The sequence below is a fragment of the Tetrahymena thermophila genome, assembly GCF_000189635.1.
Source record: "Tetrahymena thermophila SB210 genomic scaffold scf_8254823, whole genome shotgun sequence".
In the NCBI taxonomy this organism is placed as follows: Eukaryota; Ciliophora; class Oligohymenophorea; order Hymenostomatida; family Tetrahymenidae; genus Tetrahymena; species Tetrahymena thermophila.
In genome coordinates, this window is record NW_002476578.1 from 136,794 (window position 1) to 159,690 (window position 22,897).

At 22.9% G+C, this 22,897-nt stretch overlaps 6 protein-coding genes across 6 annotated transcripts; 2 read left to right on the forward strand and 4 right to left on the reverse strand. All coding sequences in view use genetic code 6, as the record gives it.

The window, feature by feature from the left end:
* Positions 1-2,670: 2,670 nt before the first annotated feature.
* On the reverse strand, positions 2,671-4,337 carry TTHERM_00548340 (hypothetical protein; the record flags this gene model as incomplete). The annotated part of the gene is made up of 2 exons (XM_971589.2): positions 2,671-3,681; positions 3,846-4,337. The coding sequence occupies 2 exons, from the start codon at positions 4,335-4,337 to the stop codon at positions 2,671-2,673; spliced, it is 1,503 nt and encodes a 500-aa protein (XP_976682.2).
* Positions 4,338-5,253: 916 nt separating this feature from the next.
* TTHERM_000548329 (transmembrane protein, putative) lies at positions 5,254-5,439 on the reverse strand (the record flags this gene model as incomplete). The annotated part of the gene is made up of 1 exon (XM_012795272.1): positions 5,254-5,439. One exon carries the CDS (start codon positions 5,437-5,439, stop codon positions 5,254-5,256), a length of 186 nt encoding a protein of 61 aa, XP_012650726.1.
* A 1,866-nt stretch (positions 5,440-7,305) lies between these two features.
* On the reverse strand, positions 7,306-8,976 carry TTHERM_00548330 (hypothetical protein; the record flags this gene model as incomplete). Its single annotated transcript, XM_971588.1, has 1 exon — positions 7,306-8,976. One exon carries the CDS (start codon positions 8,974-8,976, stop codon positions 7,306-7,308), a length of 1,671 nt encoding a protein of 556 aa, XP_976681.1.
* A 3,673-nt stretch (positions 8,977-12,649) lies between these two features.
* Positions 12,650-14,272, reverse strand: TTHERM_00548320 (hypothetical protein; the record flags this gene model as incomplete). Its single annotated transcript, XM_971587.2, has 1 exon — positions 12,650-14,272. One exon carries the CDS (start codon positions 14,270-14,272, stop codon positions 12,650-12,652), a length of 1,623 nt encoding a protein of 540 aa, XP_976680.2.
* A 2,424-nt stretch (positions 14,273-16,696) lies between these two features.
* TTHERM_00548310 (FHA domain protein) lies at positions 16,697-18,007 on the forward strand (the record flags this gene model as incomplete). The annotated part of the gene is made up of 6 exons (XM_971586.3): positions 16,697-16,860; positions 16,922-17,043; positions 17,102-17,212; positions 17,262-17,571; positions 17,636-17,786; positions 17,849-18,007. The coding sequence occupies exons 1-6, from the start codon at positions 16,784-16,786 to the stop codon at positions 18,005-18,007; spliced, it is 930 nt and encodes a 309-aa protein (XP_976679.2). The 5' UTR covers positions 16,697-16,783.
* A 544-nt stretch (positions 18,008-18,551) lies between these two features.
* On the forward strand, positions 18,552-22,512 carry TTHERM_00548299 (hypothetical protein; the record flags this gene model as incomplete). The annotated part of the gene is made up of 9 exons (XM_001470655.2): positions 18,552-18,780; positions 18,846-18,961; positions 19,018-19,149; positions 19,201-19,706; positions 19,763-20,498; positions 20,558-20,905; positions 21,151-21,516; positions 21,576-21,999; positions 22,061-22,512. The coding sequence occupies 9 exons, from the start codon at positions 18,552-18,554 to the stop codon at positions 22,510-22,512; spliced, it is 3,309 nt and encodes a 1,102-aa protein (XP_001470705.2).
* Positions 22,513-22,897: the final 385 nt, after the last annotated feature.

A 22,897-nucleotide genomic window follows, 5' to 3' on the forward strand; every position in this document is an offset into this window, starting at 1 on the left:
ATAGTAATTAAGGTACTTATTTAGAATAAGTTCTTTATCTATTCTAAATTTGGTAAGTTAAATTATAGTAGAAAATGAGAAAATCAATTAAGTAGACTGATTGACTGAAGACTACCCAGATCTTGCATGAAAAAATTTAAATTAAGTAAAAAAGTAGACCTAATTTTCATTAGTACTTATTTATGTATCCAAGTATTTATTTGTTAATTTACTGTGTTTTATTCATAATATATTTATATTAAATAATAAATTTAACCAAACATTTTACTTTTAAATAAAGTAAAATATCAATTTAAAATATTTAGCTGATATTTGTTTGTTTTTAATAGAATTCATCATTTAGATTATGCTAAAATTTAAAAAATTTAAATTTAATTAAAGTTCAAATATATTCTAAATGTCTAGTTAAAGTCTACAAATCAAAATTAAAGTAATTTACAATAATATTAACAGAGAGACAGAAAGGATTAATTTATTCATAAAATTTCTACAAAGTATTATTTTATATTATTAATGAAAGAAAAAATAAAATAAGTTTCTTAGTTTAAATTAAATTAACTACTACTAAACTAAAAAATTTAATGTATATTGTCTTGATTTACTTTGTTAAATAGAAATTAAATTATGTTTTTTATTAATGATTTGATAATTCCTATTAATCCTCCTTCTCCTTTTTCGAAACTAAATCCACTTTTATCAAGAATATTTTTACCTTTGTTTTTCTCATATTTAAAAATTTGGTTTTATTTTAAATTTCAATATAGTTTATTTACCTTATTATGATATTTTTTTAGGAATTTATATTCATCAAAAATATTAAAAGAGCAATAAGTTTAAAATTAAAACTTTAAGCTAAAGATTAAATTTTTAAACTTCATTCACTGATCAAATAAGATCTTAATATATTCTAATTCATCATTATTTAAGAATCACCAATATTAAAGGCTAAAAAAAATTTTACAAATTAAGGAGTAAAAATTTTAAAAATAACTTTAAAAAAACCCTCCTTATTCAAACGTATGTACGGTACGTGTACCTTCATCGAATATCGAATGGAATATAAGGACTATCATCATCTTTTCAATCTATACTAAAATTGCAAAGTTCACAGTTAGCTGTATATGATCCCTGTAATAGAGTGAAAGCGAGTATCAAACAAAAAAGTTTTTAATTCATTAAATTTATTTATTCATATATTCTTTTTCATTTTAATAAATTATTTGTAATCTATTTTCTAAAATAATTTTAATTTTCTTAACAGCCTAAATTTAAAAAAATAAGACCAGTACTATAATTAATTAAAGAGTATATCATTTGGTTTTATATTATTTAAAACACCAAGTGTAAAAATATAGCAGTTTGGTAAAGGATAAAATTATAAATCAATCAAAATAAAGATTATTTATTATGGAATGAATATCTTTTGAAAGATTTAATTCCTTTTTGTTAGTTCTTCTTTGAAGCCAATAAAAATGGATATCTGTATTTTTCATTAACTATACTTGCTTTAATCTTAAATATAAAGCGATCTATAAAATTGCAAATACAAATTTATTCAAATTTATTTTTAATTAGTAGCTAGTAAAAAAATAAATCTATCTAAAATTAGTTTAACATAAATATATTTGTGTTTATCATCTACATTTGTTAAAAGTCACATTTTTATTTTAAATTAGAAATAACAAACAAAAATAAAATTTACAAAATAGCATGTGGTAAGAACAATAACTATCACCCTTCCCTCCTTCATGTTTTACCATAGATATTTTAGTTACTTAGGGTTACTTACAGGAGGGTTTTCTAATCAATTAATTATGGCATCTAATTTAGAGGTAGAGTATCTATCTATTCTTAGCATAATAAATTAAATTATAGTAAAAAATAAAAAATTTAATTAAGAGCTAGACTCATTGGCAACTATCCTTATTTGGTGATAAAATTTAAATGATTTTTTATAGACTTTTTAATTATATAAATAATTAATATTATTCTAATAAAGTAGACTGCATTTGTGTATTCATATATTTATTTATAAATTTACTGTCTGTTTTTTATTCATAAAAAATTAAAAGAAGATAATAAATTTATTAATTTCTGATTGCTTTTATTTCGATATTAATTAATTTTAAATAAATATTTAACTAAATATTTACAAATATTATTTTATTTTTATCAGAATTCATTATTTAAATTTTGCTAATATTTTTCAAATTAAAATTTAATTAAAAATAAAAAATATTAAGAGATTTTAGTCAAAGTAAGTATCCAAATAAAAAGCAGAAAGTAAATTTATAATCATCTTAACATAAAAATGAAAGCATGTTTCTAAGTTTAAATTAAGATAATTACAACAAAAACTAAAAAAATTAAGGTAGATTATTGTGTGTGATTTATTTTGTTAAATATGAATATAATTATGATAATAATTAATATGCTTATCATATTTAAATTTGATAGTGCATAATAATCCTCTTTTTAGGAATCTAAATATTTAACTATTTAATTTTTTAAATTTTTAATATCTTAAAATTATATCTAAAAACAAATTTCAAAATCATTTCAACAAATATATGTAAACATTAACAAAACTCTCTAAAAATAAGTATATATTAATAAATAGCTTAATTTCTGATAATAAATTTATATTTAATATATTTTTATCAACCAGTTTCAGAAAAGAGCAACTAATAAAATCAAACTTAAAGTAGTTTTAATGATAATAGAGCTTGAAGTAGTTTCAATATCATCATATCGTTCACTTTCACTTTTATTTTCACTTTCACTTTCACTTTCATCATATTCACTTGAATAATAAGGTATACAAATTGAATCATTTAAACTTTTGTTAATTTATTCATTAGTATAAGTATTTTTTGGGCAAGCCTTACATTCTTCTTTTTAATTAATAGTGTAAAAACCTGTTGAGCTATAAGAATTATAACCACAAGGCTTTAGATCACAGACTGTAGAACCCTCAGTAGAGTAGGTTCCTGCTTCACAATGTTTACATCCTTTACCTTTTCCATCATAGTCATAACCTGTATTACTCCATTTATTTTCAGGACACTTATATGATTGCACACTGCAAACTTTATCATCTGTTCCTTATGTATTTTCTAGCGGGGTAGATTTACCTATTGGGCATTTTTAGCATTCTGTTTCTTTAGAATTATTATAATAGCCATTTATGTTATAAAATCCATAGCCACATGGGATTAGATTGCATTCTGTAGAACCTTCCAAAGAGTAAGTACCTGGCTTACAATCAGAGCATCCGTTCCCTTTCCCGTCAAAATCATAGCCTGAATAACTAAATTTACCTTAAGGACAGAATTATAGCTACACATCACAAACTTTTTCATCTTCTCCTATAGTCTATTTCTCCTTAGTAGATTTGCCTGGAGGGCACTCAGTGCAATCTTCCTCATTAAAATTGTAATATCCTGTACTACTATAATAACCATAATCACAAGGTATTAGTTCACAATTTATTGAGCCTGATAAAGAATGAGTACCAGGTCTACACATCTTACATTGACTTTCATTTGTATTTTCATCATAACCTGTAGTATTAAATGTACCTTCAGGACACTATTTAAATTACACTGTACATGCTTTATCACTATCTCCTATAGTCATTTCTTTATCAGTTGATTTACCAATTGGGCAAACTGTACATTTCTCATAATTTCTAGTATTGTAATAGCCTGTTGAGCTATAAGTGCCAACACCGCAGACTTTTAGATAACACTCCATTGAACGTTTTCCTGAATGAGTACCAGGCTCACATTTTTAGCATCCACTGCCTTTTCCATCACTATCATAACCTGTATCACTATATGTACCTTCAGGACATTCTTCTAACTTTAAATCACAAATAATATTTTCATCATCATATTAATAATCTCCTATAGTATTTTCTTTTGTGGTGGACCTGCATATGGGCAATGCTCACATTCATAATCTCTATCTTTTTCATTTATATCGTAGTAGCCTGTTTTGTTATAAAATCCATAACCACAAGGGATTAGATTGCATTCTGTAGAACCTTCCAAAGAGTAAGTTCCATCGTCACAATTAGTGCATCCTTTCCCCTTTCCATCAGAATCATATCCAGTTTCGCTAAATTAACCAGCCTAGCATTTTTTAATAGAACAAGCTAATTAACTAGTTCCTATAGTTCCTTTTTCTGGAGTACATGTACCTTCCTCGCATTGAGTATAAGGGCCCTTACCATCTTTTCCATCTGCACTAAAAGTACAACGTTCACAGTCAGCTGTATATGCTATCTATAATAGAGCAAAAGCAAGTATCAAACAAAAAACTTTTGAATACATTAAGTTTTATTTATTTATTCTGTATCTTTTTTTATTATTTTCTTATAATTTGTTATCTAAATTAATTATGTTTTCTTAACTGCCTTAATTCATTTTAGAATAATTTTTATTCTGAGGTAATATTAAAGCTGAAATTTAAAAATATTGAGTCTAATATTTGTTAATAATACATAAAATTTATATATCCATCATTTAAATCATGTTAAAATTTTAAAAATAAAAAATTAAATTAATTAGGTTAGTTTAAGTATGTAAATAAAAATAGATAAGAATATACAATAAATTGATTATAGTAAATTGATAAATGAAAAATTTTTAAAAACACTATTTTAAACTATTATTCAATTAAAATATTATAGAACCAATCTTAGTGTAAATTAGCATTATTACTTTTGGATTATATTGATTATTTTGTTAAAAATGAAATAAATTATGTTCATTATTATTATCCAAATAGTTTTTAGATATATTTAGATTTAATAGCATATCCTTTTTATATCTAAGCACACTTAATTTAGCAATACTTTTTTCCCTTTTAGCTGAATCATCTAAATTTTTGGTAATAGCTCCATCAGATAAGTATTTTTTAAACAAATTTTACTTTATCTTCTTAATTAATATTGTAAAAACCTGTTGAGATATAAGAATCAAAACCACAAGGCCTTAGGTAATAGATTGTAGAACCCTCGAAAGAGTATGTTCCAACATCATATTCTTGACATCCATCCTTTCAATTTCCATTAAAATCATAACCTATATCACTCCATTTACCTTCAGGACACTAATGAAATCTCATACTGCATACTGAATCATCTATTCTTTTTGTACTTTTAAGTATTTAGTTTCTTTAGAAAGCTTTTAATAATATTTTTTTGTTATATATACCATCAAGATACTATTTTAAGTACAAACTGAATCATTATCTCTTGTTGTAATTTCTTTTTGGTTGATTTATCATTTAGGCAACGATTATATTTAACATTATATCTACTATCGGAATATCCTGCTTAGCAATAAAAACCATAATCTAGATAATAAAAAGATAAACCTTGTTCAGGAAAAGTACAAGTCTTACAGCCTTAACATCCATTACCATTTCCATCACTATCATAACATGATTCACTTTATACCATTCAGGGCACAAGCAGAATCATTATCTCCTTTTGTATTTTATTGTTTGTTGGATTTATAATGTAAACAATAGTCACAAATTTCATCTCTATCTCCCTCATTTCTATCTTAGTAGCTTGTTTCACTATAATAGCCATACCCACAAGGGATTAGATTTCATTTTGTAGAACCTTTCAAAGAGTAAGTTACATTTTCACAAACATCTTATCGATTCTCCTTTGCATCAAAATCATAGTCAGTTGCGCTATATATACCTACCTATCATTTTCTAGCAACACAAATTAATTAATAAGTTCCTTTAGTTGCTCTTTCTAGAGTACATGTACCTTCATCGAATGGAGAATAAGGACTATCATCATCTTTTCAATCTATACTAAAATTCAAAAGTTCACAGTCAACTGTATATGCTCCCTGTAATATAGAGAAAGCAAAAATCAAATAATAAGTTTTGAATTCATTAAGTTTATTTATTCATTTATTCTGTTTCATTTTTATTAATTATTTGTAATTTATAATCTATAATAATTATAATTTTCTTACAGCCTAAATTTAAAAAAATAAGACAAGTACTATAATTAATTATCCTATAAAGAGTATATCATTTCGTTTTATATTATTTAAAACACCAAGTGTAACAATATAGCAGTTTGATAAAAGATAAAATTATAAACCAATCAAGATAAAGATTTATTATGGAATTATTTCTTTTGAAAAATCTAATTCCTTTTTGTTAGTTCTTCTTTGAAGCCAATAAAAATGGATATCTGTATTTTTCATTAACTATACTTACTTTAATCTTAAATATAAAGCGATCTATAAAATTGCAAATACAAATTTATTCAAATATATTTTTAATTAGCAGCTAGTAAAAAAATAAATCAAAAATTAGTTTAACATAAATACATTTATCATCCATCTACATTTGTTAAAAGTCACATTTTTATTTTAAATTAGAAATAACAAATAATAATAAAATGTACAAAATAGCATATGGTAAGAACAATAAATATACACCCTTCCCTCCTCCATGTTTTACCTTAGGTATTTTTAGTTACTTAAGGTTACTTACAGGAGGGTTTTCTAATAAATTAATTATGGCATCTAATTTAGAGATAGAGTATCTATCTATTCTTAGCATAATAAATTAAATTATAGTACAAAATAAAAAATTTAGTTAAGAGCTAGACTCATCGAAAACTATCCTTATTTGTTATGATAAAATTTAAATAATTTTTTTTTGACTTTTCAATTAGATAAATAATTAATATTATAATAATAAAGTAGACTGTATTTATGTATTCAAATATTTATTTTTATTCATAAAAAATTAAAAGAAGATAATAAATTTATTAAATTCTGATAGCTTTTACTTTGATTTTAATTAATTTTAAATAAATATTTCACTAAATATTTACAAATATTATTTTATTTTTTTCAGAATTCATTATTTAAATTTTGCTAATATTTTTCAAATTAAAATTTAATTAAAAATAAAAAATTTTTTGAGATTTTAGTCAAAGTATCCAAATAAAAAGCAGAAAGTAAATTTATAATCATCTTAACATAAAAATAAAGCATTTTTCTAAGTATAAGTTAAGATAATTACAACAAAAACTAAAAAAATTAAGGCAGATTATTGTGTGTAATTTATTTTGTTAAATATTAATTAAATTATGATAATAATTAATATCCTTATAATATTTAAATTCGAAAGAAAGCGCATAATAAAAATAAATGTAAACATTAACAAAACTCTTTAAAAATAAGTATTAAATATTAATAAATAGCTTAATTTATGATAATAAATTTATATTTAATATATTTTTATCAACCAGTTTCAGAAAAGAGCAACTAATAAAATCAAACTTAAAGTAGTTTTAATGATAATAGAGTTTGAAGTAGTTTCAATATCATCATATCTTTCACTTTCGCTTTCACTTTCACTTTCACTTTCACTTTCATCACAATCACTTGAATTATAAGATAAACAAATTGAATCATCCAAACTTTTATTAATATATCCATTAGTATAAGTATTTTCTGGACAAGCCTTACATTCTTCATTTTAATTAGTAATGTAAAAACCTGTTTAGCTATAAGAATTATAACCACAAGGCTTTAGATCACAGGTTGTAGAACCCTCAATAGAGAACGTCCCTGATTCACAATATTTACATCCTTTCCCTTTTCCATCATAGTCATAACCTGAATTACTCCATTTATTTTCAGGACACTTATTTGATGGCACACTGCAAACTTTATCATCTGTTCCTTATGTATTTTCTAGCGGGGTAGATTTACCTATTGGGCATTATTAGCATTCTGCTTCTTTAGAATGTTTATAATAGCCATTTATGTTATAATAACCATAACCACAATATGTTAGATCGCATGTTTTAGAGCCTACTAAAGAGTAAGTACCTGGCTAACAATCAGAACATCCTTTCCCTTTCCCGTCAAAATCATAGCCTGACTTACTAAATTTGCCTTAAGGACAGAATTATAGCTACACATCACAAACTTTTTCATCTATTCCTATAGTCTATTGCTCCTTAGTAGATTTGCCTGGAGGGCACTCAGTGCAATTCAATTCCTTATTAATATTAAAATATCCTGTACTACTATAATAACCTTAATCACAAGGTCTTAGTTAACATGATTTTGAGCCTTATAAAGAATGAGTACCAGATTTACACGTCTTACATTGACTTTCTTTTGTATTACCATCATAACCTGAAGTACTAAATGTACCTTCAGGACACTATTTTAATTACAACGTACATACTTTATCATTATCTCCTATAGTCATTTCTTTATCAGTTGATTTACCAATTGGGCAAACTCTACATTTCTCATTAGCTCTAGTATTGTAATAGCCATTATAGCTATAAGTGCCAACACCGCAGACTTTTAGAGAACACCACTTTGAACCTTATCTTGAATGAGTACCAGGCTCACATGTTTAGCATCCACTGCCTTTTCCATCACTATCATAACCTGTATCACTATATGTACCTTCAGGACATTCTTCTAACTGTAAATCACAAATAATATCATCATCATCATCATAATAATCTCCTATTGTATTTTCTTTTGTGGTGGACCTGCCTTATGAGCATTCATCACAATAATCATCTCTATTTCCTTCCTTTTTATCGTAGTAGCCTGTTTCGCTATAATATCCATAGCCACAAGGAATTAGATTGCATTCTGTAGAACCTTCCAAAGAGTAAGTACCTGGGTTACAATTAGTGCATCCTTTCCCCTTTCCATCAGAATCATATCCAGTTTCGCTAAATTAACCAGCCTAGCATTTTTTAATAGAACAAGCTAATTAACTAGTTCCTATAGTTCCTTTTTCTGGAGTACATGTACCTTCTTCGCATTGAGTACAAAGGCCCTTATCATCTTTTCCATCTGCACTAAAAGTACAACGTTCACAGTCAGCTGTATATGCTATCTATAATAGAGCAAAAGCAAGTATCAAACAAAAAACTTTTGAATACATTAAGTTTTATTTATTTATTCTGTATCTTTTTTATTATTTTCTTATAATTTATTATCTAAATTAATTATGTTTTCTTAACTGCCTTAATTTAAAATAATAAGACCAGTACTATAATTAGTTTTATGCAAAGAATATATTATTTAGTTCTATGAGATTTTCATATAAAACAAAAACCCATTTTTCTCATTAATTAAGAGCATTTCTATCTTTTTAAATAAAGCCCAAGTTTAACAAATAAGTAGTTTACTAAATGATTACATTATAAATCAATCAAAATAGGGTGATTTATTTTGAAATGAATTTCTATTGAAAGATCTAACTAATTCCGTTTTGTTTGTTCATCTTTAAAGACAATAAAAATAGATTTCAATATCTGTCATTCATTAACCATACATACATTAATCTTAATCTGACATTTAAAATGATCTATAAAATTATAAATAAAAAAATATTAAGATATATTTTTAATTAATAGTTAATAAGAAAATAGATCTATATTTAGTAAAACAAAAAAAACATTTATATTATCTATATTAATTAAAAGCCAGTAGTTTTATTTGAAATTAAAATAAAAAGCAAAAAATGCACATAATAAAATATAGTAAGAAAATAATGAAACCTACTCATATTGAGGTAAAATAGGGAGGGAGAGAGGCAGTTAAAAAATAAATATGAAATAATTTGATTTTTTTAATTAAGGGTAACACAACCATGAAAGTTGGTTGAAAATTTATAATTATTTTCTAATATAGTAATTAAGGTACTTATTTAGAATAAGTTCTTTATCTATTTTTAATATGCCAAATTAAATTATAGTACAAAATGAGAAAATCAATTAAGTAGACTGATTGATTGAAGACTATCCATATCTGGTATGATAAAATTTAAATTCAGTAAACTATTTTTGAACACTTTCCAATTTAGTAAATAATTAAAGTAGACCTAATTTTCATTAGTACTTATATATGTATCCAAGTATTTATTTGTAAATTTACTGTCTGCTATTCATAATATTTTTATATAAAATAATAAATTTAACAATTTTAGAAACATTTTACTATAAAATAAAGTAAAATATTCATTTAAAATATTTAGCTGATATATGTTTGTTTTTAATAGAATTCATCATTTAAATTATGCTAAAGTTTTAAAATTTAAATTTAATTAAAGTTCAAATAAATTCTAAATGTCTAGTTAAAGTCTACAAATAAAAATGAAAGTAATTTACAATAATATTAACAGAGAAACAGACAGGATGAATTTATTCATAAAATTTCTACAAAGTATTATTTTAAATTATTAATGAAAGAAAAAATAAAATAAGTTTCTTAGTTTAAATTAAATTAATTACTACTAAACTAAAAAATTTAAGGTATATTGTCTTGATTTACCTTGTTTAATAGAAATTAAATTATGTTTTTTATTAATGATTTGATAATCCCTATTAATCCTCCTTCTCCTTTTTGGAAACTAAATCCACTTTTATCAAGAATATTTTTACCTTTGTTTTTCTCATATTTAAAAATTTGGTTTTATTTTATCTTTTAATATAGTTTATTTACCTTATTATGATATTTTTTTAGGAATTTATATTCATCAAAAATATTAATAGAGCAATAAGTTTAATTTCATGATTTTAAGTTACTTTCTCAGTTCGGCTCTGTGCTCTTATTGAGGTGTTATGGTAATAGCTAGTTAGGAAGTAAATAAGTACTCTCTTTCTATGAAATAAAAGTACAAATAACATATTTGTTTTAACAATTATTTGACTAGTTGATAATTCATAGTTGATATATAAAAATAAAATTTAGTAAATAAATTATAGTTTTATGAATTTTTGCTTAAATAAATAATTAAAAATTTAATCACAAATGTAATATTAATTTTTCATTTATATTTTTGTACTCAATAATTTGTTTGATAGTAAATTTAATCATTTTCGAATAATTTTTATTCTCAGGTAATATTAAAGCTGAAATTTAAAAATATTGAGTCTAATATTTGCTAATAATACATAAAATTTATATATCCATCATTTAAATTTTGCTAAAATTTTAAAAATTAAAAATTAAATAAATTAATTAATTAATTAATTAGGTATAGAACATTTTTTTAAGTCTAGTTTTAGTATGTAAATAAAAATAGATAAGAATATACAATAAATTGATTATAGTAAATTTATAAATGAAAAATTTTTAAAAATACTATTTTAAACTATTATTCAATGAAAATATTATAGAACCAATCTTAACATAAATTAGCATAATTACTTTTGAACTAAAATGTTTAAGGTGGATTATATTGATTATTTTGTTAAAAATGAAATAAATTATGTTCATAATTATTATCCAAATATTTTTTAGATATATTTAGATTTAATAACATATCCTTTTTTTATCTAAACACACTTAATTTAGCAATAATTTTTTACCTTTTAGCTGAATCATCTAAATTTTTGGTAATAGCTCCATCAGATAAGTATTTTTTAAACAAATTTTACTTTATCTTCTGAATTAATATTGTAAAAACCTTTTGAGATACAAGAATTAAAACCACAAGGCCTTAGATAATAATATTTTTAATTAGTAGCTAGTAAAAAAATAAATCAAAAATTAGTTTAAAATAAATACATTTATATTTATCATCCATCTACATTTGTTAAAAGTCACATTTTTATTTTAAATTAGAAATAACAAACAAAAATAAAATGTACAAAATAGCATTTTTTAAAAAAAATAACTATAAACCCTTCCCTCCTCCATGTTTTACCTTAGATGTGGAGGGGTTTTTAGTTTCTTAGGGGTACTTACTTACAGGAGGGTTTTCTAATCAAGTAATTATGGCATCTAATTTAGAGGTAGAGTATCTATCTATTCTTAGCATAATAAATTAAATTATAGTACAAAATAAAATATTTAATTAAGAACTAGACTCATTGACAACTATCCTTATTTGGTCTGATAAAATTTAAATGAATATTTATAGACTTTTTAACTATATAAATAATTAATATTTTTCTAATAAAGACTGTATTTATGTATTCAAATATTTATTAAAAAATTTACTGTCTGTTTTTTATTCATAAAAAATTAAAAGAAGATAATAAATTTATTAATTTCTGAAAGGTTTTACTCTGATATTAATTTATTTTAAATAAATATTTACAAATATTATTTTATTTTTATCAGAATTCATTATTTAAATTTTGCTAATATTCTTCAAATTAAAATTTAATTAAAAAAAAAATATTTTGAGGTTTTAGTCAAAGTATCCAAATAAAAAGTAGAAAGCAAATTTATAATCATCTTAACATAAAAATAAAAGCATGTTTCTAAGGTTTAAATTAAGATAATTTATATAAAACTAAAAAAAATTAAGGTAGATTATTGTGTGTAATTTATTTTATTAGATATGAATTAAATTGTGCTAATAATTAATATCCTTATCATATTTAAATTTAATAGTGCATAATAATCCTCTTTTTAGGAATCTAAATATTTAACTATTTAATTTTTAAAATATTTAATATCTTAAAATTATATTTAAAACAAATTTCAAAATCATTTCAACAAATAAACATTAACAAAACTCTCTAAAAATAATTATTAAATATTAATAAATAGCTTAATTTCTGATAATAAATTTATATTTAATATATCTTTATCAATCAGTTTCAGAAAAGAGTAACTAATAAAATCAAACTTAAAGTAGTTTTAATGATAATAGAGTTTGAAGTAGTTTCAATATCATCATATCTTCCACTTTCACTTTCATCACATTCACTTGATTCATAAGTTATACAAATTGAATCATCTAAACTTTTGTTAATATATCCATTAGTATAAGTATTTTTTGGACAAGCCTTACATTTTTCGTTTGAATTAATATTGTAAAAACCTGTTTAGCTATAAAAATCATAACCACAAGGCCTTAGATCACAGACTGTAGAACCCTCAGTAGAGTACGTTCCTGCTTCACATTTTTCACATCCTTTCCCTTTTCCATCATAATCATAGCCAGTAATACTCCATTTATTTTCAGGACACTTATTTGATGGCACATTGCAAACTTTATCATCTAATCCTTATGTATTTTCTTGTGGGGTAGACTTACCTATTGGGCATTTTTAGCATTCTGTTTCTTTAGAATTTTTATAATAGCCATTTATGTTATAATAACCATAACCACAATAAGTTAGATCACATCTTTTAGAGCCTACTAAAGAGTAAGTACCTGGCTCACAATCAGAACATCCGTTCCCTTTCCCATCAAAATCATAGCCTGAATAACTAAATTTGCCTTAAGGACAGAATTATAGCTACACATCACAAACTTATTCATCATTTCCTATAGTCTATTGCTCCTTAGTAGATTTGCCTGGAGGGCACTCAGTGCAATTCAATTCCTTATTAATATTAAAATATCCTGTACTACTATAATAACCTTAATCACAAGGCCTTAGTTAACATTTTTTTGAGCCTAATAAAGAATGAGTACCAGGTCTACACATCTTACATTGACTTTCATTTGTATTACCATCATAACCTGAAGTACTAAATTTACCTTCAGGACACTATTTTAATTACAAAGTACATACTTTATCATTATCTCCTATAGTCATTTCTTTATCAGTTGATTTACCAATTGGGCAAACTCTACATTTCTCATTAAGTCTAGTATTGTAATAGCCTGTTGAGCTATAAGTGCCAACACCGCAGACTTTTAGATAACACTTTTTGAAACCTTTATATGAGTGAGTACCAGGCTCACATGTTTAGCATCCACTGCCTTTTCCATCACTATCATAACCTGTTTCACTATATGTACCTTCAGGACATTCTTCTAACTGTAAATCACAAGCAGTATCATCATCATCTCCTATTGTATTTTCTTGTTTGGTGGATTTGTCATATGGGCAATATTCACACTCATCATCTCTATCTCCTTCATTTTTATCATAGTAGCCAGTTTCGCTATAATAGCCATAGCCACAAGGGATTAGATTGCATTCTTTAGAACCTTCCAAAGAGGAAGTTCCATTGAGACAATTAGTGCATCCATCAATATCATAGCCAGTTTCGCTAAAAGTACCAGCCTAGCATTTTTTAATAGAACAAGCTAATTAACTAGTTCCTATAGTTCCTTTTTTTGGAGTACATGTACCTTCATCGCAATTAGTACAAGGGCCATTATCATCTTTTCCATCTATACTAAAAGTACAAAGTTCACAGTCAGCTGTATATGCTATCTGTAATAGCGCAAAAGCAAGTATCAAGCAAAAAACTTTTGAATACATTAAGTTTTATTTATTTATTCTGTATCTTTTTTATTATTTTCTTATGATTTATAATCTAAAGTAATTATATTTTTTTAACTGCCTTCTTTTAAAATAATAAGACCAGTACTATAATTAGTTATTATGCAAAGTATATATCATTTGGTTCTATGAGATTTTCATTTAAAACAAAAACCAATTTTTCTCATTAATTAAGAGCACCTTTATCTTTTTAAACAAATCCTAAGTTTAACAAATAAGCAGTTTACTAAAGGATTACATTATAAATCAATCAAAATAGGGTGATTTATTTTGAAATGAATTTCTATTGAAAGATCTAACTAATTTCGTTTTGTTTATTCATCTTTAAAGGCAATAAAAATATATTTCAATATTTGTGATTCATTAACCATACATACATTAATCTGAAATTTAAAATGATCTATAAAATTGTAAATAAAAAAATATACAAATGTATTTTTAATTAATAGCTAGTAAGGAAATAGGTCTATATTTAGTAAAACAAAAAATACATTTATATCACCTAAATTAATTAAAAGTCACAGTTTTATTTGAAATTAATATAAAGCACAAAATGCACAATATAAAATATAGTAAGAAAATTATGAACCTACTCATATTGAGGTAAAATAGGGAGGGAGAGAAGAGTTATATAATAAATATGAAATAATTTGATTTTTTTTATTGGGTAATACAACTTTGAAATTTGGTTGAAAATTTTTAATTATATTCTAATAGAGTAATTAAGGTACTTATTTAGAATAAGTTCTCTATCTATTCTTAATAAGGTAAATTAAATTATAGTACAAAATGAGAAAATAAAGCTAGACTGAATGAATGACGGCTATTCATATATGGTATGATAAAATTTAAATTCAGTAAATTATTTTTGTATAATTTCCAATTATGTAATAATTAAAAATTAAATCACTCACTAAGATGACCTAATTAATTTTGATTAGTACTTATTTATTTGTAAATTTACTCTCTATTAATCATAATATATTTATTCAAATAATAAATTTAATAATTTAAGAAACATTTTACTATAAAATAAATTAAAACTTTCATTTAATGTTTAGCTGAAAAATGTTTATTTTTATAAGAATTCATCATATAAATTATGCTAAAATTTTTAAAATTTAAATTTAATTAAAGTTCAAATAAATTCTAAATGTGAAGTTAAATTCTACAAATAAAAAAGAAAGTAATCTACAATAATTTTAACAGAGAGACAGACAGGATGAATTGATTCATAAAATTTCTACAAAATATTATTTTTAATTATTAATGAAGGAAAAAATAAAATAAATTTCTTAGTTTAAATTAAATTTATTAATTAATTACTACTAAACTAAAAAATTTAAGATATATTGTTTTGATTTACTTTGTTAAATAGAAATTAAATTATGTTTATATTAATGCTGTTTCGATAATCCATATTAATCCTCCTTTTTGGAAACGAAATCCACTTTTATCAAGAATATTTTAACATTTGTTTTTCTTATATTTAAAAATTTTGTTTTATTTTTTCTTTTAAAATAGTTTATTTAACTTATTATTTTTTTTTTTTAAGGAATATATATCATCAAAAATATTAAAAGAGCAAAAAGTTTAAAATTAAAACTTTACGCTAAAGATTAGATTTTTAAACATCATTCACTAATCAAATAATATCTTAAATATAAATAATATACTCTAATTCATCATTAATTAAGAATCGCCTATATTAAGGGCTAAAAAAAATTTTACAAATTAAAAAATACCTATTCAAAATGGGAAGGGTTTTCCATTAATCAATGAGGAGTTAGAGTAAATTAATTAGTTTATTAGACAGTTAATTTAATTTAGAATATTTATATAGTTAAAAATAAAAACTATTTAAAACAATCAAAAATGTTAAATAATAAATAAAATATATATTGAGCCTTTTCTTTTTAATTTAGATTGCTTTTTATGTAAATTTGATATGGAATTAACTAACTATTACAAATATATTTTAACTTCATCTTTTTTTTCTTATTTCTTTTTAAAACCAATTAAATAAAATTAATTTAATAAAATTTTCTTATTAGCTCTTTTAGAATGATCTTTAGTTCTAATCATATTTGATGGAAAGTTAGGTATTTAATTTAAGAGAAATAGCTATAAAAAAACTTTTTAACTATTTAAAATATTTTTCTTTTATCTAGATACCCAATTTAAAATAATTGTAAAATTTTAATAAAAAAATAAAATAAATACCTAATATATTCTTTTAAAATAAAAACTAAGTTAATTAAATTTAAGTATTGATTTTGAGTATTTTGATATGTTAATTAAATTTGTTTTAGTTTTATAGTGGTTATAAAGCAGTGCATTGAAAACTTAAATATCTTAAAAGGTTTAAATTTATTAATCTTTAGCTTTTATTATATCTACTTAGATCAATATAACTAATTCTTAAGCAATATTATTTATTATTAATTACAAGCATTTTTATAGAAGTTTAACTAGCTAAATTTATATAAAATGAAAAGATACATTCTCAAACTTATAGATGGTAAAGATTCAACTACCATTCAAAAATGGAAGCTTAAGAAGGACAAGTATGTTTATTATAATAGCATTTTCATTTTCAAAAGTGTAAAAATTCATTTTTTTATTCAGTACTTACATTATTGGAAGAAGTGATAAGGTAGAAATCCCAATTTAGCAAGAATCTATTTCAAGAAAGCACGCCGAAATCTGCGTTTTAGAAAATAGTGCTACAATTAAAGACTTAGGATCTGGTACTAATAAAAAGATTTTCATTGTTTACTTCAAGCTAAATATTTTATTTTAAATTAGCAAACGGTACATTCATAGATGATAAGATAGCAAAACATAATTAAATAATATTCCTTAAAAATGGCACTAAAATTTATTTAGGAGACTCTCCTAATTACTTGATTGTCAAAGGTAATTTGTATAATGCTAAAGTACTTATAATAAAATATTTTTTAATTAGAAAAAGAAAGAAAAGCCAAGGTTTCTGAACAATCTTTATAGGAATAAGCCGAAGAATAAGAAGAAGTTGAAGAATAATAAACAAAGGAACAAAAAAAATTGAAAAAGAAAAAAGAATCTAAATAAAAAGAAAGCGATGAGGATGATGAGTAAGAGATTGAATAAAAAAAAGAATAAAAAAAGAAGAAAAGCAGTAAAGAATAATAAGAAGATAGAGAACGTTCTCGTTCTTATGAAAAAGAAAAGTAAAAAAGTAGTAAAAATGAATAAAAAGAACCTTAGACACAAGAATAAAAACCCAACACTTCAGTGTATTCTTTATTTATTACTTTTTTAATAGAATATAATGAAAAACATTTTTAAATTAAATTATAGTAGCAAAGACCTCAATGCATCAGATAAGAGAAAACTCTTATGGCAAAACAAGAAAACTGATAATTTAGAAAGTAAAGCTTAAATATATGGAAAAGTAGAAGCTAATGCAGAAGAGACCAATAAATTTTTTAAGTTGCTCGGATTCAAATCTGTATAAATTAATTTTAGTTGTTAGTTTTTATTAATATTTATTTTTCATACAATCAATTAAAGAGCGCTGATGGAAAGTCTTCAACAGGAGCTAAAGTTCAAAACTATTTTATTACAAAGAGTGGTTCTGATAAATAGACCATGATTAATGATTTAGAAAGTTAATATAATGAAGGTATGAAGAGAAAAAATGGTAACAAGGGAGGTTTAGGTTATAATTGAATATAATAATTTAAATTTAATAGTAAATTAATTAGTTAGTTAATACAAATATTTATAATCTATATTTATATTTTTAAAGTTTATTTTAGAATCCTTTTCATTATTTGTCAAAACCATTTATCATTCTTTTTTTTCATTTGTGATAAATGAATCACATAAAATTTATTTTACAAATAATTATTTTATTTAAAATGTAAAAATGCTCATTCATACATTCTTGTATTTATTATAATTTATTCAAGAATTGATTGGATCTTTTTAGGATTAAAAAAATAAGAAATATCTATTTGTGTTTTGATAATATCATCCAATCTTTTTTGCTTTATAATTTTTAAAAACTAGCTATTAATTAACAGTATTTCCTTCCAAACTCAAATTTTCAAAAAGGAAATTAAAATTTTTAAGCAAATTTATTTGTGGATTTTAATAATAAAGAGATAGCTACTTCACATTTTTATTAATCTAGAATTCAGAACAAAAGCCTTTAATTACTGAAATTTAAAATAGCTTATAAAACGAATATAGTTGAGCGCAAATAAAAATTATGAGCTTAAAGCAGAATTATTAGGAAAAAGATAAGAATGCGTAATATTTAGAGTGTTTTAACATTTTGAAATAGATATAATAGATTAAACCTGACAAGTTTTCTTAAAAAATTGTTGATACAAGTCTTATCCTTCAGTTATAAAAACTATCTCAGAAAATATAATAAACTAAGAAGCACTAACTTCATGAATAGACGACTAGATATTAAAACTACCTTCCATCTCCATGTAAAATATGACTTTATAAGCAATAAATATTTTCTTTATTTTTTTAATATTTTTACTCAAAATAGAATTTCAGTCTCCTTCAAAAGAAGGCAATTTAACTAATTAAGCGAATAAGATTTTACAAAAACTAAGCTATAAAAGAGTGTTGAAAGAAGTTTTTGGAATTATGTGCTTACAAGAAGTAAAAGCTTTCTTGTTTGTCGTTTAAATTTATTTTAATTTATGAATAAATAACAGTGTATTTTTCCTTACTTTGAATTCGAAGAGCTTATTTAATTAAGGTTAGTGTGTAAATCATTCTAGGATGCTTTTAGTTAATTTTTCACTTAGTTACTACCCTAACTTGAGCAAACTCTTATCAGATACATAGTATTAATAAATTTTAAAAGGCAAAACATTTTATTATTGTTATGAAAAAAGTTTAGAAACCCAGATTTGGACTTATCAGAACTAAAGAAGGCTGCTTATTTCTAAATTCCTTATGAAATCAGGGAATGGGTTATTTTAGATTCTAGATAATGCTAAAATGTAATCGAAAATACTCTTTATAGATAAGACATAGATTCTTTAAAGCAAATCAAAAAAGTACCTAAGCAATTCGATGCTTCGTTTGCTCCTTTCTGCATACTTTTAGGGATTAAATAACCGATACAATATCATAAAGGAGATGGAAAATTAGAAATGAGCTGGCATAGCTAGTTCTTAAAGATAACTTCTTCAACAAATAATATTTTAAAGTTTATGAGTTTGGATTTCAGCAAAATAACATAAAATTAAATAGATGAAATAATATTTTATTTAAATTAATTTACTTTTCAGTAGTTAGAAAACTTTAATTCATCAGCTCTTAAGTTGTTTGTATGGACAAGGGCATTAGTTTCTCTCTATCATATAGATAACATATTTAAAATAAGGAAGCCTAACGAGTAAAATTATTTGAATAATAATAGGTTTATTAATATTATTAATATATTTTATTTAGATTGATAGGAAAAATAGACAATAAGATCATAGAAAGTATGTTCATCATTTAGAAAGAAAAAGGAATAATTAATAAATTGAGAAGAATAATGAAAAATGATAAAATGTTTAAAATCTACTTAGACTTCAATTAGATTGAAAAACCCAAAGCTGTTTAGGATAAAAACATACATTTTTTTAGCTTAGACAATGCTTAGCTAATATAGCAATTTTTAAATTATTTGACTCTTAAAGATATTTTAAAGCTAAGGTCAACAAATACTTTTATCAAGGAGCTATGTCATGTTTATATTCTTAGTTGTTTGAGTGAATAAATCACTTCTTTAGAGAGAAAAAAAATGCTTCACATTAATTAGATATACCCAGTCTTACCTTCTTTATATGAAAATTGTTTTTTTTCTGATTTTTTTGATGTCTCATCTGAAATTCTTATGAAAAAGTTATTTCTTGTTGATCGTCACTCTTTCTCTAGATTTAAATGCTAAACGAAACCAAGCCATTCTTTAGAAAAATTTTGCAAGATAGTGTCTATAATTTTCAATATTTAACCATAATAAAATAGTTTACAAACTACACAATAAACAAAATAGATTTCTACACTATAATAAACTATGAACCAAACGCTTAATCAAAGCAATTAGAGAGATCAATATTTCTAATATATAAAAAACTCAATCAACTCAAAAACATTTGAAAGCTAATTAAAATAATTTAATCCCTTTCATATAAATCCTGAAGTAAAATTAAGAATATTTTCTGATATATAATTAAATTAATTTCAATTAATTTTTAACAGAAAATAAAAGAGTGTGAGGAAATAGCTTTTAGTCTAGAAAGTGATTTGATGAAGGATCCTAATTAAATAGGTATTATAGAAGATTTATAAGGATTAAGATTGTACATAAATCTATTAATCATTTTTTATAGAGCTACTATGCCTCTAGATTATTGCAATTCTAATATATTTTAAGAAAACCTCTTAGATGTTTATTCTGATATTTACAGTATAACTGATTCTTGTTAGAGGCTTTTCAAAATTTGCTATAACTTTTCTCTGCTTACTCCAGAAAATATGAAAATTATTGTCTCCTAAGCTTTTGAATCTCTTTAGAATGATCACTAACATCTTGTAACATAATTGAAGGTAAAAAATAAATATAATTTATCAAACAATCATATTCAATTCATAAATAAATTTTTAAGTAATTCAAAAAAAATATTTTAAAATTAAAAATAATAATTCAATTAGAAGTTTAATTTTTATAAATTTTTTACTAAAAATTTATTTACAAAAACTATTCTGATTTTTTAATTTATTTTAATCGAACAAAATAATTAATTTATTTTTATATAAATCCAAATTTATATGCGAATATATAATTTTAACAGAAAAAGGAGTTTTCATAATTAAAACATCTATACCAAAGAGCAAGAGATTCAAAAGAGTTAAATGGGGATAAAGTGTAACTTATAATAATTGAGCTAATAGAGAGATATAACACTTAGTAGAGAAGTAATGAAGTGACTTAAAAAATTAAGTAGGCTAAAGAAAAGTAGGAAAAAACATAAAACTTTTTGAATTATTTCAAACATTTCTTCTTGAGAAATATTTTAAATTTTTTGCCTTTGTAGGATCTATTATCATTTGGATTAGTTAGTAAAAATGCTTTTTAAATTTATAATATATATTTACACTTTAGAATTCACATTGAGGCTTCTTAGATAAGAAATTTAGAGCTTAAATTTGAAAATTAAGTAAATTATTTACTCATTTTTTAAAGCAGTTTTAATTTTATTCTTTTACCAATAAATAGATAAAGAGTATTGATAGAAAAAAGAGAATTTACTTTTAAGATTCTGAAATTGATTATCCAAAAAAGGAACATGCCATTTAGCTTTTAACAGAAATAAGTCTTAAGGATGTTAGTAATCTTAAAAGAATAACTAAATCATGTGCAGGTTTTGACTTATTTGCCAAGCCTGTTGTTGAGTTACTTAACATTAAATTAGAGTACAAAATAGTGTATTTGAAAAAGCAAGTTGATTATTGGACAAGTTTATTTAAATTTATGCAAATTAATGATTTTAATAAAATTCTTCAGGAGTTTTAAGTGGAAATCGTTGAAACTGCTAAAATAAAGAAAATCGAAAGCTATATCAAGGAAAATTAAAACTTCACAATTCAAAATGCATTTAAATTGAGTGAATCATTATCAAAATTAGTCAAATGGATTTTTGGTAAATTAAATAAATATTGTAAGTTAATTTTAAATTAAATTTAATTAAAATATATTTTTAGGTGTTTTGGAAATACACAAATTCCTGAGACGATATAGTTTATGCGAGGAATAAGAAGAAATGATGGATATTAATGAGTTAAAAATAGCTAATTATCTTGATTTTAGATAAAAGTAATCTTATAAAATGCTTAGATATATAGGCAAGCACACTGAATACTAAAAAGAATATGAATACTGGAGCCAAATATTCTTAAAAGAAAGCAATAAATAAAGAAGATAAAAAGAAATTTAAATAATTGATGAAAGCAAATAACCTAATAGCAAAATTAAACGAGTGAATACATAAGATACTAATTAAAACTTAAAAAAGAGCAAAATAGATGAAGAGGATGAGGAAGAAGATTCAAGCTCATTTTAAAATTAAAATTATAACTATCTGAATTAATCTGAGCAATTTATAAATTCAAAGCAACCAGTTTAGGATTATAAAATGAATAAATCTGCAATTTGAAAATCTAAAATTATAATAATTTCTATAATATTCTATTGATCTGAGCATATAAAAATAATCAAAACTAAATTTACAAATAAAACTAATTTTTAAAAGACATTTTAATAGACTATTTTAATAATTAAATTTATTAATATTATTTATAAAACTAGTAAAATTAAAAATGAGCCTATATTTTATAATGTATTTATTATCTGTTCTGTTAGTTCATTTCAGTTGGAAAGATGGATATTAAGAAGATTTATTCTAAACATAAAAAAATTAAATTTTTCTTTTAGTAAATTATTTAAACTAATTTTTTATTTAATTTTAAAGTATTAAAATAAAAAGACCTATTATGTTTTTACAAATAGAAAACTAAAGATTTTAATTTATTTATTTCTAA